This window comes from Camarhynchus parvulus, chromosome 4A, assembly GCF_901933205.1.
Source record: "Camarhynchus parvulus chromosome 4A, STF_HiC, whole genome shotgun sequence".
NCBI lineage: Eukaryota > Metazoa > Chordata > Aves > Passeriformes > Thraupidae > Camarhynchus > Camarhynchus parvulus.
Window position 1 is genome coordinate 6,252,109 of NC_044600.1, and position 23,155 is coordinate 6,275,263.

Genomic DNA, 23,155 nt, shown 5'->3' on the forward strand with positions numbered 1-23,155 from the left:
CACCACTGGGATTGTGGAGAGAATTAGAAAGGTAAAGCGGGAAAAATCTTGAGTTGAGATAAAGACAGATTAATAGTGAAAGCGAAAGCTGGCACACAAGCAAGGAAAAACAAAGGGTTCATTCACTGCCTCCAGGGCAGACAGGTATGTCTGAACAGGAGAGCAGAGCCCCATCACGTGTAATGGTGGCTTGGGAAAACAAGCACCATCACTCCATGAGTCCCCCTCCTTCTTCCCCCCAGCTTTCTATGCTGAGTGTGATGTCATGTGGCAGGGTCAGCTGGGGTCACCTGTCCTGGCTGTGTCCCCTCCCCATCTCCCCTGTACCCCCAGCCCCCTCACCAGCATGGCCACACAAAAAGCAGAAAAGGCCTTGGCTCTGTGTAAACACTGATAAGCAATAACAAAAACATCTCTATATTGTCAGCCTTGTGTTCAACACAAATGCAAAACATAACCCCAATATTAGCCACTGTGAAGACAATTAATTCTACCCCAGCCGAACCACTGTCTTTGACTCAGTTCAAGACAATGCAAGCTCTGTTCCCTGCAAAGGAGTTCCAATTGTTTGACCTTAATGTGGTCTTTTCCTTCCTTGACCAAGAAGAACATGAACACTGCAGCCCATGGCAGCTTTTCCTGCTTCTCCCTGTCCCAGTGGCTGCAGGCTGCAGTGACATCTCATGGGAGATTTCTGGTGGAGGAATACAGGGCCACAAGGGAGGATCCCACTGTGCCACTGCAGAGCCAAACCATGTCTCACTAGCACTACAGGAGGGCTGTGTCCACATCAGAGGTTGGGATTTGGTTGGCTGCATTGAATTAGACTGGTTACTTGTATTTGAGGACAGGATGATGAATTTGGGTGTAACAACAGCAAAGGCTCATCTCAGTTCAGCTGAATGCAAGGAAGCAGAAGAGATTCTTTTACTGGAGCAGAAGAAAAATTGAGAGCTGTAGAAAACAGCAAAAGGCAGTAAAATCCCTTGAAAGGGATATTTCAGTAGAAAACAGATACTTCTCTTAGGGCTAGTGCTCAATTACTGAATTATAGAGATTAACTATAACATTTAATTAATAGTAATATATCATTACAGTAAAGAAACCATTATTTCACAGTCTCAAAGATTTTCTACTGTGACAAGTTCCTCCTTTTCTCTCTGGGTATCTCCATGTTCACCTGTTTCCCAAGTAGTCTGAAGGCACTGGAGGGATGTATGGCCCCAGTCAGGGCTTGTAATTGAAAACAATTAACCAATTAAACCAAGCACCTAAATTGCTCTGTGAGAAGGGAGGATCCATCTGTGAGATGCAGTGGGATTGGTGGCCTGGATGTCTGCAGCTCTTGGGATATTTTTGGCTTTAGATTTGTGCACCTGAATGTGTCCTCTCTTAAATGTGGTAGAGTGATATAGAGTATTTCAGCTGGAAGAGGCCTACAACAATCATCTGTCTTGCACTGGTAATGTAAAGATTTAAGGGGTTTCATGAACCTTAACTTAAAGCATAGTGGTGGGTGTCACAGAAGCTGGTGAGAAAGTGAATTGTGAGGACCTAGATGGTCCAGCTCCCTATGAGTTCTCTCTCAAACCTGTGTGTGGGTAATTCTTTGTTAAAGCTTATTTGTCAGCAAGCAATACAAGGAGGAAAAGAGGAAGAAATGGTTGCCTGGGAATCAAAACAACTAAAGGAAAAAAATTAAAAAACAGAAGGGGGAAAAACATGCTGAGCAGAAAATACAAAATAACCTAGAAGTAATTTTTAAACTTTCTTCTTCGCACCCTTCCTCAGGGTTTCCGCTCTGCCCACGCCTCTGGTGGTCACTGAGACACTTTTCTGATAAAGAGGAAGGAAAAACCAGCAGCTGCTGTCCCGGATGCTCGATGACAGAGTAAACCCAGGCAGGGAAGTGTTCCTGATTTACCCCAGCCTGGGAAAGGCAGATCAGCCTGGCTGCAGGGGGAGCAGCCCTGAAGGAAGGATGGGAAAGATGCTGCGAGCAGCCGTGCTCCTGAGCTCCCTCCTCCACTGCAGCGGTGAGTCTGGGCTGGGCACAGGGCCTGGGTGTGCTTGGCAGGGGCAGCTCTGTTTTGGGATGAGCTCAGATTCAGTCCTCAGAGTGGGAGAAATGTACTGGGACAAAGGCAATGGCCTGCTTTTTTACAGGAAAAAGAATTTTAGGTTTCTTTACCCAGTGGTTTAAGTTTCTCGTGTTTGGCTTAAGGTGAGAGAATGGTGTGTTTCAGAAAAACAAATAGGCAGTGGAGGAGGGAAGTCTTTGCTGTTCCTCAGAAGCCCCAAGGGGGATGTTGGGGGCAGACACTGTCTGAGACCAGAGAGCTGCAACTTAGACTTTAGACCAACTCCTTCCCTCAAGCCTGAGTTATCCAATAACTCTGACCCTGTGCTCCACTCAGTGCTGGCACTGGCAGGAGAGCCAGGCTGCACCCACAGCAGGAGTCAGTGCCCTGGCCATCAGCCACCTCCCATCTGTCTCATGCCACACTGATTTTTGGTTAACCTACCCCTGAGCAGCCCAACCCTCACACTCCCCACTGCCTGCTGGTGTTTCTCATCTCATGGGTTCTCTTTGCCAATGCTCTTGTCATGGCTTCACCGCCTGGGAGCTGCCTTCACCCTGGCTGCTCTGTGGCTTCATTTTCATCTTCCTTTCTTCCTGCAGCTTTTCTGGAGCTGAATGGCCCCAGTGAGATCAAAGGGGTCTGGAAGGACTCTGTCACTCTGCCTTGTGCCTATGTGCCTGTGGAGGACCTCGTGCAGCAAACCCTCACCTGGACTGTGGCACATGACAAGGGTTCAGGTGCCATCATTCGGAGGGATGACTCCGGGGACCAGGTTCTCCTGTCTGAGTACAGGGACAGAGTCAGCATCCCAAAGGATGCCCCAGGAAATGTGTCTCTCCTCATCCTGAGCCTGGAGATCTCTGACAAAGGAACCTACACTTGCCAGGTCACCTGGAGAGACGGCAACAACAGCCTGATAGCAAAGGAGATCACCACCAGTTTGGAGGTTGTTAAAGGTAAATCCAGGAAGGAGGCTGTTCAGGAGGGAAAGGCTTGGCTTGGGAAGGCTTTTGGGAATTAGAGCAGGTAGGCAGTGACTGTGTGTTTGCATGCAGAAGCATTTGGCTGATCAGTGCCAGCCTCAAGCAAGAAACAGCAAACAGGTCAGAGAGGAATTCTGCCCAGGACACAGCACGCTGCAGCTCGGGGAGGACCTGTGGCTCCTCAAGGACCAGTTCAGCCAATGGCTCGATGTTTCCCGAGGCCATGCAGCAGGGGGGAAGTCCCGGGGATACTGCATTGCTGTTCTTTGACTAAATTTCACCAGCATGTGCTTGCCCTCCCTCTGCCACTGTGGGGGTTTATGGAGGCACAGAGGCTGCAGACACCCGTGTGGTGTGGTGGTGTTTGCAGGGGTCTTGGGATGGGGGAAGAGACGAGAATGTTGACTCCATGTTTCAGAAAGTCTGATTTATTATTTTATGATATATATTATATTAAAACTATACTAAAAGAATAGAGGAAAGGATATTATCAGAAGGCTAGCTAAGAATAGAAAAAGAATGATAACAAAGGCTTGTGACTGACCGAGACAGTCCGGACAGCTGGACTGTGACTGGCCATTAATTAGAAGCAACCACACGAGACCAATCACAGATCCACCCGTTGCATTCCACAGCAGCAAATAACCATTGTTTACACTTTGTTCCTGAGGCCTCTCAGCTTCTCAGGAGAAAAATTCCTAAGGAAAGGATTTTTCAGAAAATATCATGGCTACAGTGCGGCACAGCCGAGCTCATCCTGTGCAGGGAGGCGATGCTAAAGCCGAGCTAAATCCTTCCTCCTGGGAAGCGAGAACTGCTGCGGCAGGGGGACCGTCCCCAGCCCAGCCAGGGCTCCGTGACCCGGGCCCCTGTGCTTTGCGTTGCAGTGGCAGCCACCAAGCCCATCATCAGAGCAGCGGAGCCGGGGCTGACGCTGCCGGCCGGAGCCAGCACCAGCCTGAGCTGCGAGGCCGGCGGCTCCCCTCCCATCAGCTACCGCTGGTTCCGCCGCGGCCCGGCGGGCACGGCCGAGCTCCTGAGCAGCGGGGCCGAGCTGGCCTGGCCCAGCCTGCGGCCCTCGGACAGCGGCACGTACTTCTGCGAGGCGCACAACAGGGCTGGCGCCGGCGCCGTGCAGCGCAGCGATGCCGTGCGCCTCACGGTCACAGGTGAGTGCCGGGCAGCGCAAATCCTCTGCCAAGGGCCAAAGGAACCGCATCCTCCTGCCCTGCCCGGGAAGGAGGAAATGCCAAACGCCTTCAGCACTCTGACACAGCCCTGCCCGCTGCCTCCAGCCTGTGTCCTTCTGCATTTCCTCTGTTCAATTTCCTCCTCTTTGAGGAACTGCTCTTTTCTGATGCAAAAGAGGATTTCTACTTCAAACATTCATTTATTTATTTATTCCTCTGTGGGTTTTTTGAAGTTCTCCCTGCCTCTGTAATGCTGCCCACTGCAATTCAGCAAGTTTAGACAAGGAGTTGGGGCTTTATTTGGAGAAGCAGGAACGAGTGAGTGGTAATTCAGTGGCAGAACAAACCAAGCTGGCCTTTGCTCCCCACCACCAGCTGCGTGTCTCAGGGAGACACACTGCACTTCATTCCAGGCTCTGCCACCTCCAGGCTCTGCAGGACACGTTGGACTCAATGGCCTCAGAGAGCTTTTCCAGTCTAAACGATTCCATGATGGGTGCCTGGTGGAAAACCTGCAGCTCTCCTTGGCTGGTCACTGGATCAGCACAGCTGTGAAGCCCCTGATGGCAGAGCCAAGCACAGGCACCTCCCAGTGGCCTGGGAGAGAGGCAGAGCCTGCTGAGCTCCCAGGCACGGAGCTCTGCCTGAAGCCCTGCGTGCTTTTCCCAGCAGTCCCACGCTGGAGGGAGCAGCACAGGAACAGGGCTCAGTGCTGCAGCTGCTGCCCCACGCTGCTGGCACAGCATCCCCCTCCTGTCAGCTGGGAGGGGGCTGCTTCCTCCTGCTCCCACCCGTGGGGAATTCTGTACCACAGCAGCATCACCATGGTGGTCAAACCCCCGTGTGAGCCTCTCCTCCGCCTCACCTTGCAGCTGTGCCCACAACAGCAGCAGCCTTGCAGAGCAATGTGGGAACCACGGGGGGACACCACTTAACCACGGGTCAGCGTGAGCGCGGTGACAGCTGATGGCAGGGCTGGGGTGTTGGGGCAGTGTGCCACCGGTGCTTGGATGTGGTTTTATTGCTGGGGAACAGAGGCTTGGCACTACTGAACTGAAGTCCATATGCCTCCGTTTTTAACTCAAGTGTTTCTGAAAGTAGATCTTCCTTCCCTCAGTTTCCAATCCTTGCAGGGCTAATATGTCGTCTTTGTAGGAGAGACTGTATGTGTCTTAGGACTGCTGAAAGTGCCTTTTCCTAAGTTGCAGATCATATGGGAGGGGATCTTCTGGGTTTGGTTCTTTTCTAAAGAGCTTTTTTACTTGTTATCTGATCCTGAATGGAAGCTGCTGAGGGGAGGCAGATCTGGTGTCTCCAGTGGCCGACACAAGGGCTGCAAAAGCTTCCTGAGACCCAACTGAAAACATGTACCTGACCTGGGACAGCACGTTTGGGGGAGGGCTTGTGGTTTCCCATTTATTTCTGTGGCATGTGGGAATTTTTCCCTGGACTAGAGCAGATCTGCTTGTGGAAACTTTCTATGGTTTGGATTATGTTTCATTTGCATTTATGTTGCCCCAGCAACCACGTGGGGATTGTGGAAGCTGAGGGAAGACGTTGACAAGTGTTTATTGTTCTTGCAGAAAAACCACAAACAGAACTGGTGTCTGCGGGTACCTCAGCAATCTCCTGGACTCCATGGGGCCCTACCACTACTGCAGGTGTGTGTGTACAGACATGCAAATGCACACAGGTACTTGCTGTGTGTCTGTGCAGTTTGGTTATACATAAATTTGTATATATACTATATATAGAATCCATCCAGCGCCCATGTGGTACTACAGGCACTCTCTCTATAGTGTAGAGTATACATAATGCTCATTTCTGCAGTTTGCCTTGTAAAGAGAATGCTGGAGGCATTCTCTTCTGATCCTACAGCTCGAATCCCAAATCTCCTGGTGCTAAAATGAGGGCTGGAAATGCACTGTCAGACTTTAGCTCGTGTTTGTTTTGCAGATCTGCCCATAACAGCAACAACTTCTGAGAGTGGTGTGGGATATCCAGGGAAGAATGAAACAATTCATGGTAAGAGCAAAACCAAGCTGAGAAGAAGATTAAGGACCCAAACTAGATGATCTGTAGTCAAAATTAGTATTCTGCCTTTTTAGCTGCAAATTGCATTAACAGCTGTTCTCAAAGGACCCAGATAATTTATTGTGACTCTTTAAAAGGCTCTGGATGTTTTTATGGAAGAACAAAAAAAAAAAAGTTGACATATGGAGCACACAGAGTTGTTGCTGTGTTCCTGAGCAGTTGGTCCATTTTTTATCTTGGGCTGTCAAAGCCGAAACAGCAGAAAAGCCTCAATGTGTACCTCGAGCAGACCTACACATCCTCCAGCTCTGCAGCATTGTGAATGGTTTAGACACTTTCCAAACAGAACTGAGCAGCATCCTTGAATGGCAAGCCTCATTTCATGATATGCAGTACAATTATCCTGCCCAGCTCACATCCCTAGTCACCTCAGCATGGGATGGACACTGTCTGTACGGCTGGGGTCCCTTGGTGAGGTGTACACAGTGCTGGGTCACACAACACCCACTCAGAGCCACAGCACCAAGGCTCTGTGGGGACACAGCCCCGTGTGCTCAGACAGGGCTGGCTGTTGGGGACATGGTGAATGTCATGTCCCTGCTGCTGCTGTCACCCAGGAGGGCTCCCCTGTCTGAAATTCCTCTGTTGTATTGCTGTAGAGTTCCAGAGGACTGGCCTGTCCCTGTACCTGGTCATCCTGATTGCTGTGGTGTGTGGTGCTGTGGTTTTCCTTGTCATGTCTCTTATCACTTGCATTAGAAAGCCCAAAGATGGTGAGTAGAATGTTCTGGAAAACCTGAATGTGTTACACATGCCCAGCATGGCTTTACCTTTGATGGGTTTTGGGGCCTGGAGCAGAGCTGGCAGCCACCAGCAGGCAGTAGATGACAGAGATGGTGGGAGACCCGAAGAGGCAGAGAAGTCCTTGCAGCCAGGAGGGTCTTCCAGGCTCCAGCTGTGGGGCTGGGGCAGCAGTGGCCCTGGTGCTCCTGAGCTGCACCCTCCATCCCTGCTCTGGCTCTGGGGCGGCTCAGTCCCTGCCCTGCAGCCCCTCCCAAGGTGTGTGGCTCGCTCTGCCACAGAGCCTTGGGATGGCAGCAGTTTCCCCCTGCTCCTCACAGACATCCCAGGGCTCAGACTCACCTGCTTGGCCAGGCTCGTGGTTCTAAATCTTGAAGGTCTCTGCCTGGGGTTCATCCTGTCCTGCTGCTAGGAGGTGCCTTTGGCAGCAGGTGCTGCTCAGCAGTTCCTGTAGTTGGCACCCACAGGGAAGAGGTCACTGTCAATTCTCCCTATTCCATATGAATTTGTTTGCTCTCTGGTCTTTGGTCACTGGATCCATTCGCTGAATGCTCTGTCTCTCCTGCACTGCCACCAGAAATCCCCTTGACCAAATGTTCCTTGGAGCCCCCTCCTCACCAGCTGTACAGGGAGCACACAGATGTGATTTGGGGTTTGAGATCCCACGGACTTCATTTTCTCCTTTGTTTTGCTAATGATCTCCTATGACTCCATGTTTCCAATTAATAATAAAATTGTCAGATATTTCTTTTACCATTTTCCTTATTTTTCTTTCCTTTTTTTTTTTAAGGAATCCAGAATAGCCACTTTCAAAACTGTTCTTTATTGACTTCTAATGAATAGGGAAACTGGGGGGACTGTGAACTTCTAGTTTCTAACCTCAACTTTATCGTTGACATTGGATCAAAATAATCCAATTGTGTGATAGCTGAGTTGTTTTTGTTTTCTTGGACTGAATTCTGGGAAACTGAGTCATCACCCACCTGACATGATACCCAAGGCTGTTATTTTTGTTCTGTCTTGAGAGATCATTTTCTTAAACCGAGAAGTTAAACAAAGAAATTCTTTTTTAAGGAATGTAAATGCAAATTATTGACACAAATTCTGATTTTTCTTTTCCAGCTCAAGTCTATGATGTAAAATTGTGAGTATAACCCTTTCTCTGGCACATTGATGAGTCCTGGGGGAATGTATCAGAGCAGAAATATGGTATTAGCTGTCATAATAAAAACCCCCTAAAGCAGTCTGGGTGAAGAGGTTCACAGTTAGCTCAACAGCACATTGTAGGATGCTTTGTGGGCTTTCCACAGCAACACAGAATGTGGGAAGAAAGATCTTTTTCATGGCAGAATTGTAGAAGTGAGCAAGAGCTGCTTGTTGACTCCTAAGCCCAGGGAGGGATACTGAAGATGATTGCCAAGGCTAAATTCTCTGTGTTTTTTCAAATGCAAAGGAAAGGAACTCCCCTTCTAGAGACCACTGGTTATACTCTGATTTATCCTGAAAACATTCCTGGCTGAATTTGCTTCTTCTAACCATAGCTAGGAAGGAAGTTATAGCTATTTCTAAACTCAGGTTTCACATCCTGATCTACTTGTAACCTGTGGAAGTTTTACTGAAAAGCCTCATAATCTGGTCAAAACATACAAGGAGAACCACTTCTCTAGGTATAAAGTGCTGCTGACCTGAGTATTCCAGTGGGCTGTGCCAGCATCCCAGTGCTAGGCTTCCCCAGCAGTGTGTAAGGCAGCAGTTTAAGTAACATTTGAACCCTGAGCAATGGAACAAGTGCTGTGATTACGTTTCTCCTCAGAGGCTCTATCTTAATTTTAAAAATATTAAATACCATAAGCCAGACAGCGGATCTGGGCTGTTTTCAGTTCTCAATTTACACTTTCTCCAATATTTTTATAAATATTTATTTCTCTTCAGCAATTATGTGATTGTGCAAGGAATGGTGGTAATCCTTTCATTGCTTGCACACCCTTTGCTGCCTCTCCCTGGAAACTTTCTCAGGGTTGGAAGCAATGCTGCTACAATACCCAAGGTTTTTCTGCCACCAGAAAGCAAAGGACAAAATTCTCTCCTTCGGAATATTGCCACAGTCCAGTGGCCTGTTTACACAGGTTTGAGTCAGACCATAATACTGCTAAAATCCTGATGGTTGGAGATGCTTTGTTTACTCTGGTTGCTATTCTTTTTGTTTTTTTTTTTTTTAATTTCAGCCACAACTCGAGAGCAGCAGCTTCTTCCAGCACAGGTTACTATGAGGAACCCATCTCTGCCACTGAAAACCACTATGTGATGGAGCTTGGGGAAAACAAAGTCTCTGAAGAAGTAAATAAGGATGTGTCTGGCTGTGTTGCCAGCCCCCAGGAATCTGAGTATGAAGTAGGGGACACTTCCTGAGAACCAGCAACGCTCTGCAGATACCAGTCCCGAGGAGCACCTTCACCCAGACAAAATACATATTTATTTTCCCTTCTGCCCCTGACAAATAGGTTGGACAAGCAGTGGTTGCTCTCCCTTCACAGTCCCTGCAGTGAAAATGCAGGAACTTCAGTTACAGACTGCTGTATAGAATCTCTTGTTTTCCTTGATTCCCTTTCACACCTCTATCCACTAAAGCCCTTTGAATGCTGCAGCAGGCAGGTCCCAGGCTAGGAGCACTGTGCTGAGCTTACTGCTGTATCTGGCTGAAAGGACCAGTGTTTCCAGCCTTTGTGATGAGAGGAGAGCCAGCACTGAGGGTTGCTCAGCATCCCCATCCCTGTGGGTGAGCAGGGCTGGATGTGACTGGCTTGGGAATTGATGGCTCTTTTCCTGCCCACCTGATGCTGCACAGATTTAATATAACAGAGATCTTATAGAAATACTGGAAGGCAGAATTAAAGCTAAGAGAAACTCAGGAACCTGCCACACCAGGAGAAGCAGTGCAGGAAGCAGGAATGTCCTTGCTGTCCTTGTGCTGCCCTTGATCCCCTGCACAGCACTGCAGCAAGGTCCAGGCACATGGCCACAGCTCTGGCTGCTTCTGGCACTGCAGCCAGGCACTTGCTTTCTGAGATCATGTTCTCTGTTCTCTCTTTAAATGCACAATGGATATTTGAAAGGAATTATGTACTTTTCTATAAGTTTGGGGTAGGATTGCTTACACATGCCTCACATATTTTGCTGTGTGCATTTCTGCACAACTGGCTCATTCTGGAATGCCTGCAAGCCACTCACAGCCCCTCACTAGATACTCAAGAAGTACTTTCCTCCCAGCTTAAAAGGCCTGAAGGCTAAATTATTCATAGCTTCTACTGCCCTGAGTAAATCTGTTATGCAGAGTTATGGAGGAACCTTTTTATAATAAACAGGGCAATTCTGTGTCCCATTAAAGGCCATGCAGGCAGGTGTAAAGCAGAGGGAGTGACCCAAGGGATGAGCAAAATGTTGGTAACACAGGCACAGGATTATTGGCCCCCAGCTGTGCTTCTCACTCAGGACAACTCTGCATCTGCAGGCCTCTGAGCATCAGTTCAAAACTCACCAGAATTCAAAGGGAGTGTGAGGTGCTAAGCGAAAGGTATTCCAGTCAAAAACAGGACTGTGGTACTGTAAAGCCCGTGGAATGTTGCTACCTTACATGTGCATGTTGGCCTCATCTTGGGTTTAGCACAGCAAGAAAAGTTACTGAGAAATGTTGTAAAGGATAATTATTGGTACAAAACCACATCTGTGCAAACACTCTCTTAGAAAAAAGAGAAGCAGAAACAAATGAGCAAAGAGTGCCCATGGCGGTCAGGGCTGAGAAGGTGAAGAGGCTACAGCTGGTTTACAGCTTCTCTGAAAAGGATGCAGAAATTTGTGATAATTATCTGGTAGCACTTCCCAAAGGGCAAGGAAAAGCACTTCTTTGTATGCAACACAGAAATAAATGTGGAACACAGTGCTGCTCACCCAGAGCGGAGAGCCAGAGGTCTAATGGGAAATTGGAGGAATTAATGATTTAGAAGTTCATCAGAATGCACAAACTACCAGGCACTTATCAGTGACCTTATACTTTCTCCTGTGCTACAAGTTTTATTTCTCTTTGTTAACAATGTACTTAAAAATCAAGGGCTGAAATATTGATTTCTGAATGAAAAGGGAATACACAGCAGCTACTGGTGCTGCCATGGAAAAAAACTGCCAACATGTACATGCAGCTTATTGCAGATGTGGAGAAAAGAGGTGCGAGTGTGTTCTGCATGTGTGAGGTCAGAGGGGGTTGGAAGGAAATGTGGCAGGTGCTGGAGCACAGCCCATCCATCTGAGCTCAGCCTGACTGCTGTGGCCACTGAAGGGGGAATGTGGCCACCTGGAATGACCTGCAGAGCTCTTCATCTGAGGGGTCTGATGTGGCCAGAGCTCCAGCCAGAGGAGCAGGGAGCACTGAGGGAAGGCAGAGATGAAGGGTGTCCCACTGAGGGACAGGGTGCTCAGTCACACTGGGGTCTGAGCTCTCACTGCTGGAACCCCATGGGTAAAGGCTGCAAGGAATCCCACAGCTTGCCCCAAAATCACTCAATTCCAGCTGCACTGCAAAGCCACAGGCAATGCAGCCCTCCCAATGTGGTTAAACAGCAGTGTTATCCTGGCCGGACAGCCAGCACCAGGAGCTGATGATATTAAATACAGCTGTTGTAAGGCAAGCTCATTAAACTGAAAATAATTCTGTGGATTCTGGTCTCCATGTGGTTTGTGTCTGCATGCGCTGTGGGACAGCTGGACAAGGTTCAGGTCCTGGCTTGGTCTGGGGTGTACCTGGCCAGAAGAGCAGCTGCTGTGCACCCTGGGCAGTGGCAGAGGATGAGCTGAAGTCACAGTAGCTCATCCCTGTGGTGGTGTTCACAGGGGTCCCAGGATGAGGGAAGAGACGAGAATCCTGACTCCATGTTTCAGAAGGGTGATTTATAATTTATGATATATATGTATTTATATATATAATTTATTATATATATATTATATATATAATTTATATATATAATAATTATTTATATATGTATATAATTTAATATATATATACATTAAAAGAAAACTATATATTAGAACTACACTGAAAGAATAGAAGAAAGGATTTCATCAGAAGGCTTGCAAGGAAAGGAAAAGAATGGAATGGTAATAAAATCTTGTGACTGACCAGAGAGTCCAAGACAGCTGGACTGTGATTGGCCATTAATTAGAAACAACCACATGAGACCAATCAAAGATCCACCTGTTGCATTCCACAGCAGCAGAAAATTATTGTTTACATTTTGTTTCTGAGGCCCCTCAGCTTCTCAGGAGAAAAGATCCTAACGAAAGGATTTTTCATACAATGTGTCTGTGACACATCCCAGACCAGCAGATTTGTTTACCAAACACAGAGCTCAGCCAGCCTCTGCAGAGCACTGGGAGGAGGAGCTGGGCAGCCTGAAAAAAGGCAGCATCAGATGGTGCTGAGTGAGACTGCAGAGAGCACCAGCAGTGGTGTGTGGTGACTGCAGGTAAGGGACATCTGTGATGGCTGGGGGGGTGCAGCCCACCTGCAGCACCAGGAAAGAAACGAGAACTCAGAAGACATCGAACATATGGGGCACTTTCTTGGAATCAGGAGCTGTTTACAAGGATTTGGCCAAGCTAAAAGCAACCCAGAACTAATGTCATTGACCTGGGAATTCCTGGGAAGGGAAGTGAATTTTTCAGAGAGAGCACTTGTACATCATGTTTCCTCTGTCACACAAGCTCTAAGGGGAAATGCTAATTTACACCAATTTCTGTTTCTTGAAGTGGAACAAGGTTATGTTTTGATGACTGACTGTATGACTATCTGAGGTGATAGAAATGTGGTGTGAATGGCTGGGGGAGATCACACAACCAGCTTCTGAGGACATCCAAAAAGTACTTAATAGAATACACTCTGTTGAGTCAGATCTGTGTTAGCTATGGCTGGACCAAACAAGAAAGTCTCAAGCAAAAATTGCTTCTTTTTTGAGTGCACATGGTTGAAAAAGAGCACTTAAGACCTTTCTTCTTCATTTATCTGCTTTTTGGTGATTGGCTCATAGTTAGGTACTGAATTTCATCTCCTTGAACACTAAGGATCTTATTTATCACCAGAAAAATGATAGTAAACTTCTCTGGCCACTGGCCAACTTTGTCAGAAGATGAATGTAAGATGTAGGCTCAGCAGAGCTGGTCCCTATGAACAGGGTCTGAGTGACCATGGGGGGACATGGGGACTTTACTGTGTCACCTGCAGATAGCCCAAGATGAGTGGCAGAAATGGCAGAACAAAGAGTGCCTGAGCTGTGCTACTTGAAGAAATGACACTCGAGACAGTGTCCTGTCCTGTGTGTGGGAGGAAGGTGAGTACCTGGGGGGACAGGCTGCAGTGCCTCACCTGCAGCACTGCGTGGGAGACAGCAGCAAGTTCAGCCCAAAGCAGAGACACTGGAATAAAATACTGCATCTTAATAAACCAGGAATCTAGCCAGCATGTCTGAGACATTGAAGGTTTTTTCTTCTCGTGTTCAGTTACAAAATTCTGAGGAGTCCTTTCAGTAAGGAAGAAATGGGCTGACTGTGTGACTCAGGGAGCTGTGTCTGTGTCCAAGGAGAGAAAGATGTACATCACATTTGGGGAACTACAGTTATTCATCTCTGCTTTAGTTAAATAGTCTTTTTTTTTCTTTTAATCCTGCATAATTAGAGCCTCAGGAAGTCTTGCATGTCCGGTTCAAAAAATAATCCTATCAGCAGTTTTAGCTTGGGTTTTCAACTTCTTTCAGGGTGTGTTCCCCAAAACCCAGCTTCTCTTATTAAACTGTTTTGTGGAGGAGACTGTTTGTCTGGGACAAGGCTCTACTGCCAGTTATGGATCAGGATATGGAAAGATTTGAGTTTTAATCATCTCTATGAAAGTTGACACATTTCCCTCTTTGAGTGACACAGCTAGCAACTTTAACAAGTGGTTTTTCGTTTGTTTGCTTGCTTTTAGGCAGGACTCAAACATTGCTAAAATCTCTCAGGGGCAGCGTGGAAAGATGGATCCAGGCCATATGCACCGGTACCCCACTGGCAGCTGCAGCAAAGATGTCAAGAAGAAAAGTCAGCAAAAATCAAGTTTCAATGTCTTACATAGACAAGAATGGGTGTGGCTGCCCCCATCACCATTCTCAGCAGGATGGCAGCTGGTGGTGGCTCTCAGAGCCCTGGATGAATTTGTTACACCAGGTCTTGCAGCACAACATTTAGCTTTTTGCTCCAGAGAAGTTTTACAGTGATCAGCAGGGTGGAACTTGGAATCACAGTCAGCAAGGGCCCCACGGGTGGACATGCCTCTACCTGGCACTGAAATGAGACTCACCCAGCTCTCATTACCCTACTGACTCTGGGAAAATGAAGATAATCTCCAGCTCTCATTACCCTAGCAGAGAGGGAATAAGCTGTCACTGGCATGGAGCAGCACTTCCAGAGGTGGGTTCAGCTGCAAGGTGAATGTTTCAGCCCCGGCAGACAGGCATTTGTTGTGAAGGGTTGAGGCTGTGGCAAAACCATCCCATTTACCTTTCTCTCCCAGCTCCAGTAGAAAACAGCTCCCTGTCTCTCAGACATCTGCCTCCTACTCAAAGATACTGTTTTCCTGGTGCAGCTGTTAGAACCATGTGCTAAGGCATGGTATTGAATAAATCCCAAAAAGCTGCTCTAAACACCTATTAAACACCTATAACAGAATTCACTAGGTCACTAGATTTGCTTTTATACATGTTTCTTATCTTTCTGTAAGTCCTTCACCTTCTGATAATAATTAGTAAGCACAGATCAATCCTGTGTATCACACCTAGACAATTCTTGGAAGTACTTTTAAAGATACCCTACAGAGCACACTCAGAATGTCCCTTGGCTGCCAGGCAGAAATCACCTCCTTGTCAAACACAGTGTGTGCTTTCAGAACAGGACTTTTGCCCATGAACTGCACTATTGCAGCAGAAATGTGAGCTGAGAGAGTCTGTGATGCTCAACATGACCTGGCAATGGGCACTTGCAGCTCAGAAAGGCAGCTGGGTCCTGGGTGCATCAAGAGAAGAGGATGGGGACAGGGAATGGGACTGGAAAGATCCATAGAGCCTTCCTCCTTCCCTCACCCTTCACCTAACTCGGCAGTGAAATGGACTCGTGATGTTTCAGAAAGAGGATCCTAGATGAAAAAGAACAGAATAAAGGGAAGTGTTCTTCACTTGCAGTCTGGTCCCAGGAGGGTGGGAGTCTCTTGGGGAAAGGAGGACAGACCTGCACTTCTGGGAGAATGGGAAAAGTTGGATGGATAGTGGTGTTTGTGATGACTTTCATCAGCTGCAACGGTGAGTAAATGCTTCCATGTGTAAGAAAAAAAATCAGAGTAGTAAGAGGATAGCAAAAATCTTTTGAATTATAGCATTTTTTTAAATCTTTTAATTGACAAGTCAATTAGGAAGTCTTTAGCTTATTGTATTAACCACAGAGCCTGAGAATTCATGAGAGTCACCTGTGGCATCAGATACAATGAGGTGCTTTCAAGAGCGCAGCAAATGGGGCAGTATTGGGCGAGTCAGCTTCCCTGCCCCAAGGCAAGAGCAGAATACAGCTTTTTGGGACCCTTGGCAGGGACCCACTGAGGTGTCCAGCTCTCAAAACAGTCTTGGTGAAGCTGGAATATGCATTCCAAATTTAATAACTCATCCTCATTGTTCTGTTAGCATGGCCCTGGGAAGAAGAAGAGCTGAGAGATGAGGTGCTGGCACATTTGATTCCCCTTGGTCTCTCCTACCTAGCGACTCTCTGGTTGCATCAGGAAAGCTGGGACTGGGACCTTGACTTCAGTTCCTATTCCCCTGACTGAATATATCCTTTCTCAGGGCATCTATGACACTGGCAGCAGCAGAGGATAGTTTTGGGAAATAGGAGAATAGTGCTCTTACACATTGTATACAAAAACATAGGATTGCTCCTGACATTTAGAAAATTGGGTTGAAATATATTCCCCATTTCTTCATAAAAATCCCAGCTTTGCAAATTACTGGGATCTGCCTCTCAACCAACTTCCTTTGAGCTAAAGCTGCTGAATATAACCAATGTCTTTCTGGGGAGGGGAAAGGGAAGAAGAATAAGGGGTATCGGAAGAGATGAGCCAAGTCAGCTGAAATTCAGGTGATTTGTTACTTACAAGAGGCACATCTCAGAGGAGATGTGGGATCCATGGACAGGCAGCTGGAGAAATTGGGAGAATGTGTAGAGAAAATCTGCCCACTCTTCTCCTGTGCCTACCTGAACACTTGGCAGGGTGCTGATCTGGGTCAGGTCTGAAGTTTTCCAAGGCTAAAGCAAAAGGATAGGTTTTGGTCCACCATTCCTATTCCAGGTTCAGTACTGCAGGGAATACCCCTAAATGTTCCTGCCCGCAAGGAGACTGTCTGTACCAAGAAAGAATTAAGAATTGGCAAGTGCCCAGAGAGAAACACAATAAAAATAGCCATGAGGTCAAGGCAGATGTTCACTTCCCCATGTCTGATGACGTGGGCTGGCTTGGTGCTGTGGTGTACAGCACATCTGAGACCTGGCCACGTGCCGGCACCTACTGCCCAGTGAGTCCCATCTCTCTGGAGGACGTTTCCCTCCTCTGCTGCATTCTCATTTCTTCCCTTTCACTGCTGTTCCTTGCAGCCTTCCTGGATCTGTCTAGTGTCCACCAGGTCACGGGCACATGGATGGCATCCACCACTCTACCGTGTACCTATGTGCCCACAGAAGACTTCACCCAGCAAACGCTCAGCTGGAGTGTGGAGCAGGGCTCCAGCACCTCCACCATCTTCCGCAGGGACGACTCTGGTGACCACATCCTGCTCTCCCAATTCCGAGGCCGAGTCAGCGTCCCAAAGCACAGCCCAGGGGATGCCTCACTCCTCATTCAGAACCTTGAAATGCCTGACAGTGGACACTACACTTGTCAAATCATCTGGAGGTCCAGAGACAACAGTTTGATAACAAGAGAGGTGACCACTATAGTTAAAGTTGTCAAAGGTAAATGCAGCAGTAAAGTCCTGCTCTTGTGCAGTCAGGTTAAACCAAAAGAAGGTGGGGGGCCAGTGTTGGTGTGAATAGTCTTTCATACCACACTAGGTTGGGGGTTGAAGCAATTGCCTCCCTTGCTGTGTTGGTTAACCTTCTCAACACATGGAGGTGTAGGAATGAACTGGGGAAGGGAGCCAGTTAATGTACAGCCCAAGCTGGATCTGTTGATGGGCCCAGTTGAACCCATGATGTTTAAGATAATATCCAGGTCTGGTTCTGTGCAGGCAGCCAATATCTCTGTGGTTCTTGTAGCAGGTGGGTGTTGTGTGAGCCAATTCTGCCCTCTCCCCTTCCTGAGCATCCTCAATGGGTGCTAGAAAAATCTCTTTCTGCAAGGGGGGCACCCACCCTAGAGAGCAAGACTTTCTGAAAGGGCGGTGGCAATGGTGGCAGAGCTGGTGTAACCGGGATTAACAAGCAGGTTACCTGGGCTCATCCTGGGCAGGGTGGTGATGCGAGAGCTGAGCTGCTTCCTCCTGGGAAGGCACCGCCAGCAGGAGCGAGAACTGCTGCGGCAGGGGGACCGTCCCCAGCCCAGCCAGGGCTCCGTGACCCGGGCCCCTGTGCTTTGCGTTGCAGTGGCAGCCACCAAGCCCATCATCAGAGCAGCGGAGCCGGGGCTGACGCTGCCGGCCGGAGCCAGCACCAGCCTGAGCTGCGAGGCCGGCGGCTCCCCTCCCATCAGCTACCGCTGGTTCCGCCGCGGCCCGGCGGGCACGGCCGAGCTCCTGAGCAGCGGGGCCGAGCTGGCCTGGCCCAGCCTGCGGCCCTCGGACAGCGGCACGTACTTCTGCGAGGCGCACAACAGGGCTGGCGCCGGCGCCGTGCAGCGCAGCGATGCCGTGCGCCTCACGGTCACAGGTGAGTGCCGGGCAGCGCAAATCCTCTGCCAAGGGCAAAGGAACCGCATCCTCCTGCCCTGCCCGGGAAGGAGGAAATGCCAAACGCCTTCAGCACTCTGACACAGCCCTGCCCGCTGCCTCCAGCCTGTGTCCTTCTGCATTTCCTCTGTTCAATTTCCTCCTCTTTGAGGAACTGCTCTTTTCTGATGCAAAAGAGGATTTCTACTTCAAACATTATTTATTTATTTATTTATTCCTTTGTGGGTTTTTTGAAGTTCTCCCTGCCTCTGTAATGCTGCCCACTTCAATTCAGCAAGTTTAGACAAGGAGTTGGGGCTTTATTTGGAGAAGCAGGAACGAGTGAGTGGTAATTCAGTGGCAGAACAAACCAAGCTGGCCTTTGCTCCCCACCACCAGCTGCGTGTCTCAGGGAGACACACTGCACTTCATTCCAGGCTCTGCCACCTCCAGGCTCTGCAGGACACGTTGGGCTCAATGGCCTCAGAGAGCTTTTTCAGTCTAAACGATTCCGATGGGTGCCTGGTGGAAAACCTGCAGCTCTCCTTGGCTGGTCACTGGATCAGCACAGCTGTGAAGCCCCTGATGGCAGAGCCAAGCACAGGCACCTCCCAGTGGCCTGGGAGAGAGGCAGAGCCTGCTGAGCTCCCAGGCACGGAGCTCTGCCTGAAGCCCTGCGTGCTTTTCCCAGCAGTCCCACGCTGGAGGGAGCAGCACAGGAACAGGGCTCAGTGCTGCAGCTGCTGCCCCACGCTGCTGGCACAGCATCCCCCTCCTGTCAGCTGGGAGGGGGCTGCTTCCTCCTGCTCCCACCCGTGGGGAATTCTGTACCACAGCAGCATCACCATGGTGGTCAAACCCCCGTGTGAGCCTCTCCTCCCCCTCACCTTGCAGCTGTGCCCACAACAGCAGCAGCCTTGCAGAGCAATGTGGGAACCACGGGGGGACACCACTTAACCACGGGTCAGGAAGACAGTAGTGACATGGAGCACACAGTGACAGGTGAGTGCCCAGGCCAGGGTTATTCACCTCTGTGGCAGGAGAAGACCAAGGCAGGGAGTTTGCTCTTCCACAGCCAGATCAGACACCTATGCTGAGTATGAATTGTGTCTTGATTGTTACCCAGAGAGGCACCACCAGAGGATGGTACCCCTACTTGAGAATGTGCCTGATGATGGGAGGGGACAGGAAATGTTTTCTGTGTCCCTCTGGGACCAGAACTGTTGAGGCTGCAGAGCTTCAGAAGGAGGTCACCTGGGGCAAGAGACCTGGCACAGGTCTCCACTCCTCAGGAAGTTTATGGTGCAGCTGATGGCAAAGCCCCCCAGGCCAGCCAGGGAGTCACCATAGGAGGGAGAGTGAAGGTGTCCTATGAAAATCTGGGGAAGTGCCAGCAGGGCAAAGCCAAAGCATTCCCAGGCCATGCTGTAGCCAGGCACAATGCATCACATCAGTCAGGGCTGGCAGGAACCTGGGGGACAAAGGTCAGGGAGGGGGACATGAGTGCCAAATGCTGCCCCAGGCCTGCTGGCAAGGCACACACAGGATAAGAGGTGAGTCTAGGCTGGCAGAGCAGACCCCATTTTCCTGATGCCCCATGGGGCTGCAATGCATCCACCATTCTCCACTGACAGATCCAGTCCCAACCACACGGGTCTCCAGGATGGATACTGCTCCAGTGAGGCCTTTCACAGACACAGGTGAGTGGAGTCTCATGGTGGAAAACACCAGATTTGCACTGGCAAGGCCAGGGTGGCAAACATCATCCCAGACCAGCTCCACATCTGGCTGCTGTGCTTGTGGCAGATACAGGCTGCAGGGAACAAACCCTGGCATGCCAAATCCCAGGCATTATCCAGGCAGGAGCTGCACTCCTGACTCCCACCCACACGCCCCTTGGTGGCGGTGTTTGCAGCCTGCAGTTGGCTGTTTGTTTTCACACAGGGATGCCCCATCCCTGGAAGTGTCCAAGGCCAGGTTAGAAGGCGCTTGGAGCTATCTGGTTGGTGGAAGGTGTCCCTGCCCACGGCAGGGCATGGAACGAGATCCCCTTAAGATCCCTTCCAAACGGAACCATCCCGGCATTCTGTGACTGCCTCGGCCCATTCTCGGTTAGGATTTAAAGGCCGTCCAAAGCAGGGGGGGACTGGCGGCTCCCGGCTCCCGTGTCCCCCGGCCGCGGTGACAGCGCTGTCCCCCCGCCTTAGGAAAGTTAATCCACAAACACCAGAGGTTTATGTCCAAAAAGGAGACAGAGGAGGCCTTTTAGTTTATTCAAATAAAGGGAGAGGCCATGGAGCATTCCCCTGGCATCTCTCAAAGTTTTGGAGGACCCAGCCTCCTTTTTATCCCAGTTTCCCAGCCACATTTCCCTTCTCTCTTTCCCCATTGGCTGAGGTACTTGTTAGGGGTTCAGGCTTCCCAGAACACCTGATACTAAAGATTTCCCTCTAATGTATAACCTTCCCTTTTAATTTTTAATTCTTATGGAATTTATGGGGTTTTCTTCCCCATTGTTTCTTTCATCTTTCAATGTCCAATTTCATTTATCAGCAAACCTAAAGTTTATTTGTAAAAGCAAATATCTTTTTCCATTCATCAATCAATGGAATCCTTCCCATTGTTTCTTTTATCTCCCAGCCCTAGTTTTATCTGCCAGCAGACCCACAGCTTGTTTGTAAAGACAAATCCACTATTCCTCCCACCCCGCAGGTTCCCCGCGGCTCGCCCCGTCCCCACTGCTGTACGGGCTGCCGGCCGCGCTGGGCGGCGCCGCGCTGGGCGCGCTGCTGGCGGCGGCGCTGGGCTGCTGGCGGCGGCGGCGGAGGAAGGACGGTGAGCAGCGACAAACCCAGCCGGGGCGGGCGGTGGGGACAGCCCCGGGAGGAGGGGACAGGTGGGAGGTGGAGGGCCGGGTCCGAGGTGACGGGCGGGAGGGACAGTCCCATCCCCATCACTCCCATCCCCATCACTCCCATCCCCATCACTCCCATCCCCATCGCTCCCATCCCCATCACTCCCATCCCCATCACTCCCATCCCCATCACTCCCATCCCCATCGCTCCCATCCCCATCGCTCCCATCTCCATCACGCCCATCCCCATCGCTTCCATCCCCATCGCTCCCATCTCCATCACTCCCATCTCCATCACTCCCATTCCCATCACTCCCATCTCCATCACTCCCATCTCCATCGCTCCTATCCCCATCACTCCCATCCCCATCACTCCCATTGCATCACTCCCATCCCCATCACTCCCATCGCCATCATTCCCATCCCTGGTTGATCCCTTCCAGAGAGAAGCCTGTGGGAGGGTTATTCCCAAAAACGTTTTGTTCTATGACACATAAAACAAGTCGATGCATATCTTAGATTCTTTTTTTTTTTTTTTTTTCAGAACCTCTCTATGAAGTTGCTTTGTGAGTGCAATTTTCTACTTGGGGCATTAAGACTGAGGGCACTACTGGTATTTGCTCCTAAAAAGCATGTTTGCTCAGGGAAAAGCAAAGATTTATTTGCCTTACAGGGGGAGGATCTGAGCACCTTGGCAGTTTAGTTAGCAACATGAGGACTTAACACGTGGTCACAGGAGATAGCCAGACTGTTCTTTAATATGGTGGAAAAACTGAAGAATACTCTGGATGCTTTTCTGTGCCTGTCACATGCCATGGGAAACCTGTTCTCTGTGGGAAGTTCTTGCCATTATTTAGGAAAGCAAAAGACAGAAATTTTCAGCTCTTCCTTTAAGTTCGCTCTGCACTTGCCTTTCTCTATAAGAAACATGTCTTAGTGCTTGGCCAAGTATTACTTTGCAGACTTCCTATTAGCATATGATTATACAAACACATCTTCTGCCCTATCCTCATTTCAATCTTCAACACCTTCATACGGCTTTCCTACTCAGAGACACACCACAGCCATCTGTATCAGTTTTTCCCAATTATTCTTGATATTTACTTTCCAAAGGCTGGACTGTCTGCTGGTAACTTTAGAGTATAACATGATAATGCTACGAGAGTTTATAGTACCAGTATCAACCAGTGCTTCTTTTTGTGTAATTCTTTTAACATCACTTTCTAGTGTCTTTCAGAGCCCTCCAGACCCTCACTAGAATAGTATGAATTTTGCTGTTCCACAGATTATGTGGTAGATCTTGTCTCTAAGGTGTAAATGAAGTGCCATCTGCTCTAATCATCCCTCTCACTCTGTCTCTCTGTCCCAGCCGCAGAACTGCAGATGTCGGCCTGCTGCACCCTGAGGTGGAAGTCCCTGCTAACTGCCTACAGAAGGAAACGTACTCTAGCCCTGAAAAGACCACCATGAAAGACAGGAAAAGCCCTGAGTATGAGAATCTTGTGACTGCAATGGAATCTCAATATGAAACAGAAGGAATTTTGTAAAGTGCCAGCTTTTCCACATAAGCAGCCATGCAGGGCTGCAGGTACTGAAGAATGAACCCAGCAGAAGAAAACTCTTCCTCCTGTTGTTCCTCTGTTCTGCTCTCACTGCTTGCTTTAACCCAGAGGAGCTGCATAACCTTTTGGTCTTTGGCAGACCAGGCCCTGCCTGCAGGAGCAGAAACCCCCAGCCAACTGTTTGCTTACCCACTTCTATAGAGCAAGTTGTTTCTGAGCAGCCTGAAGGACCCAGGGCAGGAAGAAAGGATCTGAAGGAGTGAGAACATGAAATTCTTTAGCCTGTAAATCCAGGAGTAGTTGGTGCAATGCTGCCAGTCAGTAACACTAGCAAGGTACACTCTCCAATGTGTGTTCCTGTTAAGACATCCCTGTTAAGGCAGCAAGGAACCAGGATTGTGCTGGAAATGGAGATCCTATGGCTTTTGCAGTTCAGCAAATACTGGTTGTACATCCTGCCTGTGCTTGAGTCTTTCTTTTTTTTTTTTCTTTTTTTTTTTGTTACAGCATGGTAATGGGACCACAGAGGGGAGGTTGATGTCCCAGGAATGCCATTTTTGCTGTCAGACTGGAGCTCAGTGCTCAGAGAGAGGGAATGAGTCTCTGAACTGTCACCCACTAGTTTTCTCCTGGAAAACAAGAGCTGATATTGAAGGAAATGCTGGCATTTA

At 49.1% G+C, this 23,155-nt stretch overlaps 2 protein-coding genes across 2 annotated transcripts; both read left to right on the plus strand.

Moving 5' to 3' along the window:
- The first annotated feature begins 1,949 nt into the window (after nucleotides 1-1,949).
- LOC115914951 (V-set and immunoglobulin domain-containing protein 4-like) lies at nucleotides 1,950-9,501 on the plus strand. The gene is made up of 9 exons (XM_030967846.1): nucleotides 1,950-2,036; nucleotides 2,684-3,040; nucleotides 3,955-4,236; nucleotides 5,130-5,198; nucleotides 5,841-5,918; nucleotides 6,214-6,282; nucleotides 6,951-7,064; nucleotides 8,215-8,236; nucleotides 9,318-9,501. Exons 1-9 carry the CDS (start codon nucleotides 1,982-1,984, stop codon nucleotides 9,499-9,501), a joined length of 1,230 nt encoding a protein of 409 aa, XP_030823706.1. The 5' UTR covers nucleotides 1,950-1,981.
- A 5,874-nt stretch (nucleotides 9,502-15,375) lies between these two features.
- Nucleotides 15,376-22,392, plus strand: LOC115914982 (V-set and immunoglobulin domain-containing protein 4-like). Its single transcript, XM_030967891.1, has 6 exons — nucleotides 15,376-15,461; nucleotides 16,801-17,157; nucleotides 17,788-18,069; nucleotides 18,963-19,070; nucleotides 20,781-20,903; nucleotides 22,292-22,392. Exons 1-6 carry the CDS (start codon nucleotides 15,407-15,409, stop codon nucleotides 22,390-22,392), a joined length of 1,026 nt encoding a protein of 341 aa, XP_030823751.1. The 5' UTR covers nucleotides 15,376-15,406.
- The last annotated feature ends 763 nt before the right edge of the window (nucleotides 22,393-23,155 follow it).

What these genes read in the sequence shown, in the direction of transcription:
- LOC115914951 (XM_030967846.1), top strand. Translation starts at nt 1,982, where the DNA reads ATGGGAAAGATGCTGCGAGCAGCCGTGCTCCTGAGCTCCCTCCTCCAC. An exon ending in GGGACACCACTTAACCACGG is followed by an intron (nt 5,199 to 5,840) that starts GTCAGCGTGAGC and finishes TTGTTCTTGCAG; the next exon opens with AAAAACCACAAACAGAACTG. An exon ending in GGGCCCTACCACTACTGCAG is followed by an intron (nt 5,919 to 6,213) that starts GTGTGTGTGTAC and finishes TTTGTTTTGCAG; the next exon opens with ATCTGCCCATAACAGCAACA.
- LOC115914982 (XM_030967891.1), top strand. Translation starts at nt 15,407, where the DNA reads ATGGGAAAAGTTGGATGGATAGTGGTGTTTGTGATGACTTTCATCAGC. An exon ending in TATAGTTAAAGTTGTCAAAG is followed by an intron (nt 17,158 to 17,787) that starts GTAAATGCAGCA and finishes TTTGCGTTGCAG; the next exon opens with TGGCAGCCACCAAGCCCATC. An exon ending in CGTGCGCCTCACGGTCACAG is followed by an intron (nt 18,070 to 18,962) that starts GTGAGTGCCGGG and finishes CTCACCTTGCAG; the next exon opens with CTGTGCCCACAACAGCAGCA.